General features: G+C 43.5%; 1 protein-coding gene across 5 annotated transcripts in view; it reads left to right on the plus strand.

Moving 5' to 3' along the window:
• Positions 1-17641, plus strand: part of ctnnd2a (catenin (cadherin-associated protein), delta 2a) — a 243488-nt gene extending 225847 nt beyond the window's left edge. For 3 of the 5 annotated variants that reach the window (XM_028963713.1, XM_028963707.1, XM_028963732.1), the window contains 4 exons: positions 6426-6552; positions 15297-15428; positions 15999-16075; positions 17259-17641. In XM_028963713.1, coding sequence (XP_028819546.1) covers positions 6426-6552; positions 15297-15428; positions 15999-16075; positions 17259-17519 — 597 coding nt within the window. In that variant the 3' untranslated portion in view covers positions 17520-17641. Of the gene's footprint in view, positions 1-6425; positions 6553-7413; positions 8762-15296; positions 15429-15998; positions 16076-17258 lie in introns of those variants that run through there. The other 2 variants (XM_028963722.1, XM_028963740.1) reach the window with 2 other exon arrangements.
• Positions 17642-17764: the final 123 nt, after the last annotated feature.

Genomic DNA, 17764 nt, shown 5'->3' on the forward strand with positions numbered 1-17764 from the left:
ATTACCAACATATTCGGATATTTGCACATTGGACCGGTGACTCCCCACGGCAAGGGAGACTTCTGTATGACTCATTTCGTCAGCCCACGGACATACGAGTTTGTACTAGATTTTGGTCTTGCAGGATATTTGCACTGGACTTTGGTCTTGCGGGACTAAAACGCCCAAACTGCCCTTTTTCCCCTCACTTGAAATGCATGATGTGAAAATGCAGCAGACTAACTAACTAAGCTCTCCTAAAAACTCTCTCCTGGCTGGAGCCTCTGCAGTCACCATAAAATCACTCCAGATGGTCCAAAATGTGGCAGCCCGCCTCATCTTCAATCAGCCGAAACACACCCATGCCACGCCTCTTCTCACCTCTCCACTGGCTCCCGGTAGCTGCTCGCATTGAGTTCAAGTCCTTGATGCTGCCTACAGGGCTGTAAATGGAAGTACACCCTCTTACATCAATACACTACTAGCTAGCTACACTCCTGCACGCCCTCTCAGATCTGCAAATGAAATAAGACTAACATGTCTAACATGTACACACACTGCACAAAATAATTTTTTTTTAAAATCGTCTCAACAACTCCCGAGCATGTTCTTTTCCTGACAAGTTAGGCCTTATCAGGGCTCTTAGTTTTGTAACTCAAAATCTATAGAAACCGAATGAGAATTGCTGGTGTCTTCCTCTTGTAAGTCGCTTTGGATAAAAGCATCTGCCAAGCAAAGTAATGTAAAGTAAAAAGGCTATCACAGAGATGTGCTTTGACCCCACACCACCAAGGTCAGGGATCAAGCAGGGATCAATGTCCTTTTGTAACATCCCTTGTATTTTAGAAGATATCGTTAGAAGATGTAAGAATCCTTTCAATAAAATACGTTTTGAAAATGTTTACATTGCCAGTCTTCCCACTGCTTTAAAAGCTGCCTGTCAGCTCTGTTGTTAAGCTGAGGTTGGAGTGCAGAGGCTGGTATGTGCCTTTCACCTACCATTTGGGAAATTAACAAAATCAGGGAATTAAGAAAAACACCTTGGCAAGATGACATTACAAGTAAATAATGTATGAAATGACCTTTATCTGGAGACTCTGGAGATTATCTTACAGCTGGACACATTTCTGTGGACTGGTAGGGTGCATTCTTTGTGTCATTAAATTGGTAAGAGATATCTGAAAATGACTGGGCATCATCACCAGGGAAGTTTTGCTCCAGGCCACTAATTCCTGGTTATTTTACTGCTGGATATCATATGGATATGTATATCATATTCACTCACTTGGTGCTCCCACCATAAGTGTTGAGTTGGTTTCCTCGTATACTCATACCATACTGATACTCTTCAATCATTCACTCGTGCACTGTGGATGAAGCACCATTAACCAAAAAGCAGGATTGCCAATTTATCACTTAAACTTCACCTAAAACATGGCAATGAAATGCACTACAAATGGATTTCCCCACCCATTTATTCACATTTAAAAATTTTGGCCTTTTTTTCATTTTACTGTTGAGACCATTTTTCCACATGGAATTCACACACAGCAGTTTTACAGGCCTGACTGGCACATGGGAGTGGGGTGGCATGATGTTGCCACAACACTACCATCTGCACCACTGAGAGGTCAGAGCACCAGCGTCCTCGCAGAGTGTTTTATGAGCCCCTCTGTATCGATTCCTCTCCCGTCTCAGCGGTCACGGCTGATGCCTTCTGAGCTCACAGCCACTGGCCTTTCAAAACTCTGCAAATGCCACCAGGGATGGCATTAAGCAAAGCTGCTGAGATACAGATTGCTATTATTAACATTTTCACAGCCCCTGCGCTTCATTTCATCATGTGGTAATGACTGGCTCTGCCAGGACCAAACGTGCGCTCTCGCTGTCTGCTGGTTCAGGCGTTGATTGGAGGAAGTTGTCACCTGAGGCGCCGTGTTTGTCGGGGCAGGCAGGGGACATTGGGCGTGACCACGGATGTCACAACGACTGACATTTTCTTCTGTCACATTTTTTTTCATGTGTCTGACAACCCTGCTGTACATTTTTTGTCTTTTTATTATATTAATGTTGCATCAAGAAACAAGAATCTACCTTCTTTAGCTTCTTTATTTTTTACAAGGCCATGTTACAAGGTAAATAAAATGCATCACGGCTGTCAGAGCTCATCCGGAGGGATTGGGCACTTGACGGGGACTCACACAGGGCAGGATGCCAGCCCACCGCAGGCCCATGTGGCCCATAAATAATAATTATATAGCATACAGTATAGAGCCCGACAGAATCCAACCTGACAAGTACAGCTTTTTAAAATCCCGGTTTTCTTTTCACGAACCAGGAGCGCAAGACTAAGAAGGAACGAAATGTGCAGGGAAACGAGCAGGTTCTGAAACCTCTATTTCACCTTCTCAGCATCCAGTTTCACGTCTCTCTCATGATAATTCAAATGCAAGCAAGGGTGGCCAAGAATTGTAAATCAAATTAACATTACATTAATACATTTTTACTAATTTAATAAAACAAATTTACAATATGCGAAACACTTTAACCAATCACTTTCACGTAAGGGGAGAGGAAGGCACAGTAGACCAGTGATGCAGTAATTATCATGCTGCATATCGAATGGGGCAGCAGTGGCTAAAAGGGTGAGAGGGTTAAGGAGACCCCCTGAGGGGAGCCAAACACTGGCCACAGATCCCGAGTTTGAACAGAAGGAGCTGATCTTCACATTGCATGCCGGCCTTCCAGCATCTCCATCCATCCAGGGAGGAGGGGTCTTCCAGATCTGAGCTGCCATCCAAGCTGGAGAACCATCCACTTCCTCTAGAGAAACAGTTGAGGAATAATGAGTGCCAAACTGCAGTTATCTTTCCAGTTTGCTCAAAAACAGGGAACTGTGTGTGTGTGTGTGTGTGTGTATGTGTCTGAACAGATGCTGCAAGGCCTTCACAGAATCACGGCCGCATTCGTGCCTAATTTAGCGTCGGATTTGTGTGAGAATTGTAGCCTTATCTTGCAATGGCAATTAAGCCCATTTCCTCATGTGTAACATATGCCACAGCATGTTAAATTCAGGCCGTGTGGAGGGTGAGTAGATCTGGGTAGTGTGGTAGAACACATTGTCTCAAACCATCACATTAGTCTTTAGTTCTATACTGTGTGTTGGACGAGTTGCTTTAATATGTCCTTCGAAGTCCATCAGTCACTGGCGCATTAGTGGCGCGAATGAGGACAGTGAAAAGGATTAGGAGATAAAAGAAAATGTTGCAATTAGAGGACGTAATCGCATTGAAACTCACTCTTGCTTGAAAGCTGTGTCTTCAAGTGGGTGGGTTCACCAGCATGCATCTCCACATCAAAGAAAGACGTCAACCATGAGACTGCCTTTGTTATAGTGGGTCTGTGTTATTGTCTTTGGAGAGAAATATGTTGTGTACTCTTCACACCCTGCTCACAGCTCCAAAAAAAAAAAATCTTTAAAAAACGAAATGAAGCCGAAAGAAAATGGACGTGACAAACATTCCTTATGGCTAGGCCTTCAGCGCTATTCACAAGTAGCAGTCATTCACCGTTTTGTGGCTTTCTGTTCACTGCATGACCTTGCTTGAAATACCTGTCCAACATCGTTATTTGCAACAGGCACAATGGTTGCACAGCAACCATAGTCTCTCTTTGCCATCGGAGCTTTTCAAATAGCAGGGGGAAGGTGTGAATGTGGGAAAACGTTGAACTTCAAAGTGTCAGAGTCCCGGACTTCAGACTATTGTACCCTTTTTATAACTGTGTGTCATAGTACAAGAGCATTTCTTGGGAATGTTGGGTGATTCTTTATTATGCTAGTCAGCTGTTACGGTTAAGATTACTATGTGTTCACTGATTTGAAGATGATCTCATTTATTTTCTGTGGTCAGCAGGTTAAGGTTAAAGTCAATGCAGCCTTATACATTTCATCCTTCATATTGTTGTCATGATTAGCGATGTGGTAGAAGTGCAAGACACAAAAACAGAACACAAATGGCCATATCCACATTATCATCCACACAATCCACTCATTAATTGTAGAATGAATTAGCCATATGAATAACATGGATTACATTATAGATATCGGGGATTAGGTAGTAAATGTTTTGATGTTTTAGTGTTTGGTAGCCATAGTTGAAGGTCACTGAGCCCTTAGAGTGGCTTGGGGAAGTATTTAGACCCCCTTAAATTTCTCACTCTTTGCAGCCATTTGCTAAAATCGTTTAAGTTAATATTTTTCCTCATTAATGTACATGCAGCACCCCACATTGACAGAAAATCACTGAATTGTTGACATTTTTGCAGATTTATTAACAAAGAAAAATCACATGGTCCTAAGTATTCAGACCCTACTCTATGATATATTGATATATATGATAACTCAGGTGCTATCCATTTCTACGCCTTCATTTGAGTTTAGTTGTGTTTGATTAGAAAGCCACACCCCTGGCTATATAAGACCTTCCAGCTCACAATGCTTGTCAGAGCAATGAGAATTATGAGGTCAAAGGAACTGCCTGAAGAGCTCGGAGACAGAATTGTGGCAAGGCACAGATCTGGCCAAGGTTCCAAAAGAATTTCCACTGCACTTAAGGTTCCTATGGGCAGATTGGCCTCCATAATACTTAAATGGACGATCCAAAGATCCAAAGATCACTGTCACTGAATAAGATTCTCTGGTCTGATGAGACCAAGATAGAATGTTTTGGCCTTAATTCTAAGCGGTATGTGTGGAGGGCAGCTGTGGGGTGGTTGCAATGACTGGTTGCAATTGAGGGAAAGATAATTATGGCCAAGTACACAGATATCCTGGACTAAAACCTTCTCCAGAGAGCTCAGGACCTCAGACTGGGCAGAAGGTTTACCTTCCAACAGACAATGACCCTAAGCACACAGCTAAAATAATGAAGGAGTGGCTTAGCAACAACTCAGTGACTGTTCTTCAATGTCCCAGCCAGAGCCCTGACTTCAACCCAATTAAGCATCTCTGGGGAGATCTAAAAATGGCTGTCTTTGTTAATACATATGCAACAGTTCTGTGTTTTTCTGTCAGGATGTGCTATGTGTACATTAATGAGGAAATGGCTGCAATATAACAAAGAGTGAAAAATCTTAAGAGGGTGTGAATACTTTCGGTACCCACTGTATATTAACACAATGAGCAATATTTTCAAAGGGCTACAATAGAATCAGCACAGAGAGTTCAGGAGGTAACATCAAGTGAGATTCAGGAGTACAAGAAATATACAGATACAAACAAGATAGAACTGCTTGCTAGATCTGTATCTTGGAGAGGAGCAACTAACTACCCACCCAATCCTATTGTTTAAGTGTCAATATATCTGAAAGCCAGAATGCAAATGTTTTAATAAGCACAACCACGCCTGAAACCAAACAACACATGCAGAGATATTACAAGAGCTTTCCAGAATGTGGTTGGCAGCTAATGAGCAGTGAACAATTCAATCCTGTCATACATTTTCACAAACCCCATGAATCAAATTAACAATTTTGGTGGTCAGAGATCAAGGTCAGTGAATGGTTACCTAATTGGGTTTTGCAGAGTGATATAACCTTGTGTCTGTATTTCTGTGCACTTTGAAATGTGGGTCCTTTTTTTCCCGTGTCGAGCCCTTGTGGGTGATTAACCACACAAAAACAAATATCGCTGCTGAAAGGTCACCTCCTATGTCTTCAGGCTATGCCTCCACCCTGAGAACTAAGCAAAAGTTTTGCCCCCCGGTCTCTGCTGAGTCATGGTCTCTTGTTTTTAATGGGAATGATCAGGGTGCAGAACGTAGCGCTGTTCCACTGCTGTGTGTTCAAACCATAGGTAAATCATGGCCTAGCGTCTGCACTAATTCCGTCGAGGCCTTAATTAGGCTGCTTCCGATGGATTCCAAAAATCTAACTAAACACCTTATCTGCTGCTGCGAGGGAGTTTCGCTTTTTTTGGTGGCAAAGCGGGTGACATTGGCCGGGCTGAGGCGGTGAAATATGACCCGTCCTAGGCGGGTGAGCAATGTCAGCACTCTGGCCCACGGAGGGCCAATTGATTCATGGGAGAAGGCTGGGGGGGGACTCATCGTATCTGGGATCAGCTTTTCCGTCCCACCCTCATTAGACGAACTTGGACATCCAGCCCATGGTGGGCCTTGACAGCAGGATGGAGAGCTCTGTCACGCACTGATCGACTGGTATGGTGACTGAAACGTGGACGTGACTGCAGCCCCCCCCCTCTTTGTTTTCTCATTTGAACCCTTCAGTGAGTCTTAAAGAGTGAGCAAATCCCAGCAATAGTTTGGTGAGGGACACTTTGACAAAGTAAAAAAAGTGCTCGGAATTGCAGAGCCTCGCTGTAGATATGTTAACATACGGCGCCTGCTGCATTAAAATGTCTTTACTTGTATGTGTTTTGTCCATAGGATGGCTACGCACAGTATCATTTTGTGGGGTCTGCATCCACAATAGAACGGGACAGACAAAGACCTTACTCGTCCTCCCGCACCCCCTCCATCTCGCCGGTCCGGACCTCCCCGAACAATCGATCTGGTGAGTCCACGCCTCCCCCGGAAACAGCACTGACCTCAGCATTTAATCGCCTGCCGCTGGCCGTGGTCCCGGAGGCCTTGAGAACAACACACTGCCATGCATGTCAGTGGTCCCAATTACACTGAGGTGGGATCCCAAACTGAGCTCCCAGTAGACGTGCAGTCATTCTATAGGCATCGCAGTCCCTTCATAGTTTTATCAAACCTTTATCAAAACAAATTCATCTTGCGCAAAACATGGACGTTTATCGTATTACCATAATATCAATATTAATCGATTATTGTAATATGGCAATTTCAATTTGGTCTTATTAAAGCAATTCCTCAATCAAAAAGCAATCCCCTCAGGAAATTTAGGGTTGCTTTAAGCTTGTGAGGTAATGCAAACATCTACCACTGCTTTTAAACTTTTCTGGGGGTGGAGGGGATGTTGTTCGAATAACTAAACTTATTTCTACTGGTAGTTGGATGTAGATTCTGGTATAAGTAATACTGTCTTAGTCTACATATTTTTAGAAACTGCATCAATATACACCAGTACATCAACCAGTTCAAAAACCTTTTTGTGCAGTGGTTGGCCTAGTGGGTAAGGAAACGGACACGTAATCCAAAGGTTGATGGTTCAAATCGCGAACTGCCACGGTGCCACTGAGCAAAGCACGGTCCCCACACACTGCTCCCCGGGTGAAGGGTTAAAAGCGTGCTGTGCTGTGTTTCTCAATGACAATCACTTCACTTTCACTTCAGGTCTAACAAACACAACTGACCTCTTCCATAGGATTTATTTGGATTTAATATGGTTTCGATGAGGCTAATGAACTTGCTCTTTCTTTTTGCATGTATCACCTGATGTTTCCACCAGACCTATCAGCCTGACAAGTCATTATAAATCATGGTGCATTTAACTGATTTGGATCCTGCTGGCTGCTGCCCATGATGCGTTTTTATTCGGGACTTAGCACCACCAATGAACCATTAAACTGCCTTTTTTTTCCTGAAGTCAGCTTTTGCGAGTCCTTTCATGGGGTTTCCTGCACTCTGTAGCACAAAGCTGAACTTGTGGCACTTTAAGTGGAAGTCTGCTCCCCCTGAAGGGCATCATTTGTTAGGGCGGTACAAACGACCATCTGAAAATGCGTGTGTGCAGCCGAGCCAGGCTAGCATTTAGCTAATGATAACATTTGATGCAATCAAGATCATTTTTCTTGATTCAAGGGATTCGCCAGAGCGAGTTCCACACCCTTCAAGCCGCATCTGATCCGTCCGGGTGGGAGGTGTGTGAGATGCAGAGATCACAGGAAGGGGCCTGTACTCTGTGTCATGGAGCGGCGCTAAGATACACTCAAGGCCTAGGGCGATACGGCTCATGGAAACTGACGCCATCACCTAATTCAATAACATGTGGCAGGGCTGTAATTATTCAGCGACCCCCGGCCTTGTTGTTGCTGCTGGAGAGGAGATGCCAGGACCAAGCTGCTGACTCGCAGTTCCTTGTTTCTGTGCATCTCTCTTATAATCCTGACCCATGGCTCCTCCCACAACTCATTAATTAAAACTCTACATCCAGAAAGTGTTATGATTATGCTGCCTGTAGCTCATACAGCTTCTTGCTGTTTTTGGCCTCGTCATCCATACTAATTTGTCTTTGATGGACCACAGTGAAGTATAATGACTTTGTATAATGTTGATCCTCTCAGCTATGAATTGCTCTTTAGGTCAAATTAAAAAGTAATTGTCTTTCATGTCTGTTTTTTGGTTCTTTTTTTAATGAATTTCTAAGACATATACTAGTGCCTACAGAAAACCAACACCTCCTCCACCTAGCCTGTCCGTGGTGTGATCAGTCTGAAAAGGTCTCCTGTCATCTCTGAAGGTTTTCAGGTCACACAATGTTCTTCAAAGGACTTCTAAAGATTGTCTTGTCCTTCCTGTCTCCTGATGTTGGTTTTCCATAATTTACAAAAAAATGTGCCACATAAATACCCGGTGGGCTTCCATACATCCTTCAAATAAATTTTTTTAGGGTCTGCTCTTTAAATCTTGGAGTGTAGGACACTGGGATGTGGTGGTGGCAGCGTTGCCATAGCAGCGTCTCCATGGCTTCCAGTTGCCAGGCTCTCTGCACACGGGAGCCTGTACAGCACGGGGGGGCATAAGAGCAATGCAAGTGGTGAGCCAGCAGTTAGCCCGCTAAAGTGAAAGCACTCCAGTGAGCCGTAGCTGCTATATGGAGCTCCTCTAACCAGCGCTAATGCCAGTCCTAAGTGGGGGACTCATTACCCAATGTGAGCTCAGACAGAGTTACTGGGCCCTCAAGCAGCGGCAGTAAAACACCGCCACGTGAAGAGTCGGGCCCTTTAAAGTGCAGTTGATGGGCCTAACTGCTCAGCCCTGCAGTGCACGGGGAACCATAAATAGACCAGGAGGCCCTCCGAACGCCACTTCGCTCTGTTTTCCTCAGCGTCGGCCGTCTCCTGTTCCACCCATTTCATGGACGGGTCTAATTCATCTTGTCGAAACGTTTTCCCAGCGGTTAATTTTAAATTTAATACACATTACCTTCATTTACAGCTGAAGGTGTTAATTCGCTACCTTATTGGCACTGTGGTGACAAATGACAATTTCCTACAAATCAATATTGAAATATTTTCAAAAATGTAACTAGTCATTTGATGGGCAGTCCCTTTTTTCAGCGTGATGGGTGATGTAAGTCTCAGGTGTTCTCCCGAGCTTCTAGCCACACCAGCACACTAATTACTAATCGGTTTATTTGCTCTGCAGCCACAGACATTAACGTTGCATCTGCTGATTTATTCTGTCCAGATGGCATGAGCATGGGGAGACAAAACAGCCATTTTCTCCCTGCGTTTTGTGGCCATCACTAGGCAAAGTATGGAATATATATCTCTCTCCCTCACACACACACACACAAATAGCGTTTCAACAGAGAGCATGTGACAGGATGACTCTTTCATTCGTGCCACTAGTATAGTAAAATGTTAAATCTTGAGACAAAATCCATATGGTTTTAAAGTCCCTTACGAGGAAATGGACTTAAGTTTGCATTTTTTTCAACTGGGAGTTAAATATGGGATTTAAACGGCTTCTCTGAAATGTCATTTTTCTTGTTTCTGGGAAGTGAACCCCTTGAGAAATGAGGACATGTGCAATGAAATCTCATAGTCAGGACTATCAGTTGCACCCTGGTCAACCGTGTGCATGTGGATACACTGTACCTTAAAGAAAGTTGTAGGGCATGGCAAACAATTACAACATCAGGAAAATAAGTGTTTTAAAAGTCCATTCCAGGCTGTCATTGTAAATATTAATTATTACATTTTGATTCAGGCTCTTGTGTATTTTAATGAAAAATTTTTTTGACGTTTTAAATATATTTTTATAATTCATTTGGGCCTGTCAGTATGACAGACTATTTACTATTGTACTGGGAGCAGGTTTTCTGCCACCTGTGGGTAGCTGTTGAAGATAGTGACTCAGGAGTCAATGCGAGGTCAAAGGCCTTGCCAAGATACACAATTTGACATATTGGTTGCTTCGGTAGGTCCTATGGGTCGCCCACAAATCGGGACCAAATTTTGAAAAGTTGTAATTTTTTTTTGTTTTAGGATTTGCAATAACACGGTTGAGCACACATACCAATCTTTTATGCCATGTTGTAGGGCTTTCCTTTCTTCGTGTTTTGACATATGCCTGAATTCCAAAAAACGTTTCCAGAACACCTTTATTATTCTAGTCTGAAAACTGACTTTTTGATGCCAGACTGTTAGACGTAGAAGGATAAATCTAAAGTTGACCCATAGGTCTGGTCAAGATTTTGATCTCACCTCCAATAGACTTTATCCATTGAATCCAATTTATTTTGGTTCTGATTATGGTCCTTTATCCGGCTAGAACACAGTTTAACCAAATCCCACCAAATGTTGCTTTGTTGGTCACTTGAACATGACTATGGGGTTATTTTGAACCCATGCTTGTTTCTCCAGTTGTTTTGACCCCATTTTAGCATTTGCCCCATTGAACTTGCATGAACCCTTTAAACCACCTACATAATCATTTCCAACACTGTCCTACAACACAATCACAAACTGGCCACTTTATCAGGACACCTGCTCCTTTATTAGGACCACCTGGTCCTGCTCCCACTATATTAAGACCTCCTGGTCTTTTGGTCTTAGGAATGCCTCATGCTGTGACCAATGTCCCACTTTATGGGAGAAAGACCCATTCCTGCTGAAAATGCCCAGACAGGCTCATGAAATTTTCTCTGAAATTTTGGTGTATAGTTTAATATTAATATTGTATTTTTATATTGATGATTATGACTGATGGCTCATGAAAATCAGAGAACCGCTATCAAATATTATTAATTTTACCTAAAAAAAATCCAGAAATGAAACATTTTTTTTTATTCTATCTGCATTGCTAGACTCAATACCTGGACTGAAGGGTGAACTTTTTTAATTAATTTACAAAAACAAATTATGTTTCAGTATATTAAAATTTTTGCTATGCATTGGTACATTTTGTAATGCATGTATACAATAATTTATGATGACTAATTGTCATGGCCAGTTTGTTGGACCTCATCATAAAATGATGTGAGCCACAAACCACAGACTGACGATCTAAAGGAAAGTTCAAGTAAAGAATAGTCTTATATTAACTACAGTAAGACAGTAGAAGTCTGACAAAATATCAAGCATGAAAAGGGTTTATGAAAAGGGGCGCATCAATGAGTGCAAGACGATTCCCAGACTGGGCTAAGATAAACTGTTCCTACAATGAACTCCCAATTGATCTTGGCTGACACACTCCAACAGGCAATTCACAGGCTCTACATGGCCTGAGGGGGGCGCAGGGGGGTGTAACACTAATGCTGTCACGCTGGTGATCTTGAATGATGACTGGACATGGCGATGAAGAAGGACGCGTATGCACTACGTCACGAAATTGGGGTTTAATATATGATGAACAGGACAGGGAAGACATCCAGTAACAAGTACCAGGGGCAGTGGTGGCCTTAGCGGTTAAGGAAGTGACCCCCGTAATTCGAATCGCTGGCCACTGAGGTGCCACTGAGCAAAAGCCCCATCCCCGCACACTGCTCCCCCGGCTGCCCACTGCTCACCAAGGGTGATGGTTAAAAGCAGAGGACACATACACTGTGCTGCATTGTATAACAATGACCCGACAGTGAATAGACACAAACAGACCAGCTTTATACAATCTTACACAGGTGAACACAATCAAGAAACATTACACAGGACGAACATGAAATCCCGGACCCAGAGTAAATCCTTCTGGACCGGATGATGATAAATGCTTAATTTCTGGATGCAGATATGTTTTTTTTTTTTTAATCTAATTTAAAGTTGAAGCTCAACAAAATGATCAGACAAGGTATTTTTTTACTGTTTTTCTGGTTTCTGAGTTGTCACAGTCCCAGGCACAAGTAGCTTTCACAATATATTCACAATCTCTCTATTGCTGTCAATGCATTAGTCCATGAATTAGTTATAGCAATAAACAAATAAACCACCTGAAATATTATTACATTACAAAAACAGAGGTGCAGAGATGTATAGTACATATGTACTTATTAGTAAAATATTATGTGATGTCCAATTAAGATTAATAACTTAGTTAAACATTTGTATTCATACTGTATAGATATACATTATGAGGGCAGTGGTGGCCTACAGGTTAAGGAAGCGGCCCTGTAATCAGAAGGTTGCCAGTTCGAATCCCGATCCGCCTGTCATGGCTTCCCACTGTTCACTCAGGGTGATGGGTTAAATGCAGAGGACAAATTTCACTGTGTGCACCGTGTGCTGTGCTGTGTATCACATGTGACAATCACTTCACTTTACTTTACTTATTTGTATGTCATAGCAAGATTTAGGCATCTCAAATGTACGTTTTGGTCTTATTTTTCATTTGGCACCCCTATGAAACACCTATGTAATTTAATGTGACATTTAGTAAAACTAAAGTATTTATGTATTTATGTATGTATGTATGTATGTATTTGTTTACTTGATGTAAATATGGGGACAACTGTCCTGGTCAAACAGTCACCCTGGAGGCACTCAGGGTTAAGTGACACAATGGTAGTAACCTGTGCCTTTGTGACCTTCTACCACCCACGTAATTCGATTTTATTGCTATAGTAGATTCACATTACTTATAAACAGTGTGAATCCCATGAAACCAGACAGGAAGAGGAAAGTGCTCATGCAGATTTAATCTTATTATCATATTGTGTGTGTTCCTGAACAAGGCTGTGAGTATGAGCTGAATGTTTATTCCCGTGTGCAAGGAGGTCAGGAAAGTGTGTGTTTACCCAATGAGCAGTGTGACTGTGTCTGTTTGTGAGGGGCAGAGAGTGAGAAAAACAGCCAGGCCAGAGGAACAGCTCGGTCTCTAATGCAGGTGTGCCTGTAATGGCCAAAGACAGATCTGAAGTCCCGCCAGGGGGGCAGAGGCCTGGTGAGAGCAGAGCCAACAGGGCCCCGGAGCACCACTGTGCTCTGCGCTGATACAGCCCTGTCCAGGTCTCTGGGCTAAACGGGGGTCCTGTGTTTGGCGGTGGAGATGGCTGAAGGAGAAGCTGCACTGATTTGGGCAGTTGTGTGACTGGCGCAGCATCCTCTCCCGCTGCCAATTCGGTGCTTGCCATGTCCAGTTAGCTTTGCTACTCTCTGCTGGGGGAAATCAACTTGGTACAGATTGTGCTGAAATGACTAGCAGATCATGTAAGCTTCACCCAGGACACTAGAGCTAGTCAAGGCTGCAACGAACTTGAGGGAATCTATATTTGTAGAGAATTAACAAATTTCTTTGCTCTAAATAAGAAACAACGCATGGGGAGTTTTTGTTAATGTCAAACCCAGAAGATTAACATGGGAGATACATGATTAGCATGATGCCTGTAGGCATGACTGACACCTACTTCCTCATTCTGGACAATTTAAGTGCCTTCCCGTCAATGCGTCACGTTCTTTTCAATCCTAACACCCCTGTACCAGCTTGATCTTCTCATTGTGTAGGAGCATAGTCAGAACGGCAAGTATTATTTCTGTTCTTGAGGTTAAAGAAGTGAAAATGGTTAACAGAGACCTCCCTCCCTCCAGGGAACCTGAATCGACTTCACACTTACCTAAGGCACAGTCCCTAACTTGGATTTTGAGTGAGGTGATGTATATTGTTGCCTGACTACCTTAACCACTTAGTCCTGTTACTTGCCAGTCCACCACAGGGTGCACACACTCGAATCCTGATCCGCCAAGGTGCCATTGAGGTGCCACTGAGCAAAGCCCCACACACTGCTCCCCAGGCGCCTGTCATGGCTGCCCACTGCTCACCATGGGTGATGGTTAAATGCAGAGGACACATTTCGTTGTTTCTCCATGTGCTGTGCTGCAGTGTTTCACAATGACAATCACTTCACTTACCAATCACAATGACAATCACTTCACTTACCACTTACAGTGGTGGCCTAGCGGTTAAGGAAGCGGCCCCGTAATCAGAAGGTTGCCGGTTCGAATCCCGATCCGCCAAGATACCACTGAGGTGCCACTGAGCAAAAGCACCGTCCCCACACACTGCTCCCCGGGCGCTGGTCATGGCTGCCCACTGCTCACTCAGGGTGATGGGTTAAATGCAGAGGACAAATTTCACTGTGTGCACCGTGTGCTGTGCTGCTGTGTATCACATGTGACAATCACTTCACTTCACACATATAGGGGCAGTGGTGGCCTAGCGGTTAAGGAATCGGCCCCGTAATCAGAAGGTTGCCGGTTCGAATTCCGATCCGCCAAGGTACCACTGAGGTGCCACTGAGCAAAGCACCGTCCCCACACACTGCTCCCTGGGCGCCTGTCATGGCTGCCCACTGCTCACTCAGGGTGATGGGTTAAATGCAGAGGACAAATTTCACTGTGTGCACTGTGTGCTGTGCTGCTGTGTATCACATGTGACAATCAGTTCACTAAAAAATATAGGACTGGCATCATTTTTGCACCTTATTAAAAAAGTTTTATTCTATTGAAACCCTTTGTTTTATTTGGCGCGTGAGGGTGTTGTGTGTGAATGGGTTTAAGATGGAGAAAGAGGAGTTCTGAGGAGAATGAGGAGGGCCCTACATCCTGAATGCTCTTGGTCTAGGTCCTCAATGCTTCAACTAGTTTGACTTGAGGTCAAACAAAGAGCATAAGCTCACTTTTTAATAGCCGAGGGAATACAGAATCTGGAACAGCCTTCTGTCAAAAGAACGTCCTGATCAAAGAAGGGAGCGTGTTATTTGATGTTCTGTTTAAGTAAGCATTTCATTTCGACTAGAGGTAGGCATTTTCGCGTGGTGCGCTGAGGAGAATTATTTAAATATGGTCTGACTGCTACAAAGCTCTTATGAAATCATCTTCATGCTGACATGATTAATGTCTGTAATGATGAGTAATGACTGTACCACAACTCGCCTTATTCCGCGGTGAAGAGAAACACAGAGAGAGGAGTTGGTAGAAATCCACAAAATGAACCAAGCGAGAGAGATCATAGTTGCTGGTTAGTTTGTGAAACAAGAGAGACAGGGATTGAAAAGAAAACGAGACGAAGCAGATGCCCGCAGGGGCCGGAGCGTGAAGGAATGCTGGCCGGATTGTGGCGGGACTGTCACCGGCGCCTGACACTTATTGGGAATTATGTGGGTGATTTTCTGATTTGCAGCGAGCGCCCCAGCCTCACCCCGTGAGATGATCAGCCTGAAGGAAAGGAAGGCAGACTACGAGTCGACTGGAACCAACGCCAGTTTCCATGGAAACAAAGGCGAGCACACGTCCAGGAAAGACGCTATGGCAGGTACGCCGAGCCTCGTCTGCTGCCCCAAAGATCCGGCTGCCCAGTCTCACTGCACTTTGTTACAGGAATACACTTTGGCCAATTAGCACTAAGATTTCTTCCTGCCGCACAGACCTTGTAGGCACTGTCCCTTCCAGGAGGTGAAGATGACATGTCACCGATGTATATTATAATAGGTGGTGGCTGGGAATGTGCGAGTGCAGTAATGCTGATGAGGAGGTGGTAGCTCAAAGATGGATTTGAATGCCCGCTGTGAGGCAGTAATCTTTTTTTTACGTGCACATAATTGCTGCTACATGCACGGGCAGCTGAAAAACAGTTAACATAAAGACTGGCATGGGAGGAACTAAGCAAACAGCATTCCAATTAAACAGTCAGTAATGTTGAAGTTCATGATTTTTTTTTTATATTATTTTAAAAAAACATTAAGTGCTGAAGCTGTTAGATGTTGGTTGCAGGTGATGTATTTGGTTATATACGGTAACACAAATCGTGATATAATATTGAAAATGTTTTTGGAATCTGTCTTCCGCCAGTGATTTCCTTGTCTTTCTCTGTTTGATCCAAAAGTTCAAATCTCCTGTGGAACCTCAACACTGTACCGGAATTCATATGTCACGGCTAATGAGGAGATCAAACACAACCAGGTGGGAAGAGCTGCACACCTTTATCATTTATTCACTCAAATAGCATGTAAATGGATACAATCATGTACATGTGCTGATTTTAAAAAATCATCCAGATAGAAAAAATACCTACATAAATATATGTTTAATGTTACTAATGGGATATGCCTACATTATACGATTATGACAACTATGATAATTGGAGTTATTATTATTATTATTATTATTATGTCCAGTACTTCACCCGCCACCTGCCATGGATCTCAGTATGCAGCGGAAGCGTTTGTTGCGTGAAACAGAGAGATAACTGTCACAGCTCGGGTCAGTCAGAAGCTGTTTGTGCGACTTGATAGGTTCATCTGTGCTAATGAATGCCAGCTCTCTGCTTCCATATGCCCATATCTGATTTCAAGTCTTATGAAACATCTGTTGGTCTTACACTGGAAGGTAAGTGTTATAATAACTTAATTGACGAAGAAGGCTGCCTCTGCTAACAGCTGCTGGGCTTTGATGAACCTTAGAGCACTTTTTCGTTTTCTTTCTCCACACTTTATTAACTTTCTTCAATTTGCCTTAACCCCTTTAAAACTTCCAGAATTGAGCAATGCGTCTACGTGTGGTTATTGGTGTTGGTTGGAAGATTTATTTATTTTAACTACACATTTTTGGAGGATTCAGCTTGCTGAAACATCAGAGAACCTTATTCAGCATTGCATATAAATTCTACTGAGACAATATATATGGTGTGCATCTGGAATTATACCTCATACGGGGGTAATTGCAGACGCCTCGAGCTTTGGAATATGTGCTATCAGCCCTCCAGCAGATGAGCTTGCTCACAATTTATCTCATTTGATTGTAGCCAGCCACTTTCTGTTCTGTTAAACACTGTTATTTTGATGTATTCAAGGACACCGGTGACGCAAAACAGTGTTTTACATCTTTGAAGTCTCTGCAACTAATGCCACTGTATGAGGTTTAAGAAGTTTGAAAAACGCTGCAGAGCTGCACTTTACAAATGGCAATTGCTTTCAGAAATCGCTTTTTGAGTCACCCAGCCACCATCTTGAATTTTACAGTCTTTTAGAGGGACAAATGTTGTCACTGGACTGTTGCACTGCAACCTCAACAGCAAAACCTTAGAAAATGTGGCCAATATAGAAGCATATTGCAGGTTGTACCAATCACATGGCATGTTTTCCAGGTTCCTGTCCAGCCAGCTGTTCCGGACAGCACCCGGAATGACTTTGAGACGTATCCACCCTTTCAAAACTCCACTAGAAACTTTGAAGAGTCCTTTTTTGAGGATCCAGCACACCGCCCTCCACCTGCCACTGATCTCAATATGCACCTGGGACTGAAGTCAACTGGCAACTATGTAGACTTCTACTCAGCAGCCCGTCCCTATAGTGAACTCAACTATGAGACCAGTCACTACCCCGCCTCACCCGATTCCTGGGTCTAGGGACCTTCGGCACTGGAGCATTGAATGGGGGGGGTTTGGGGGAGGGTTGCGGTTCTGGGGAAGGCAGAAGACTGTGCATGTGCATGAGACACAAAACATTTTTCAGCGAGTTTAGTTCTGTTAAAGCTTGTTCCATCGAGAGCCTGAACTGACGACGAGTGAGAATGAGAAAAGAGCGGCCTTGATGAGCAAGGGAAGAACAATGGAAGATGTCAGAGAGAAAAGAAAGTGAGGGAAAGAGAATT

Source organism: Denticeps clupeoides, chromosome 2 (genome assembly GCF_900700375.1).
Source record: "Denticeps clupeoides chromosome 2, fDenClu1.1, whole genome shotgun sequence".
NCBI lineage: Eukaryota > Metazoa > Chordata > Actinopteri > Clupeiformes > Denticipitidae > Denticeps > Denticeps clupeoides.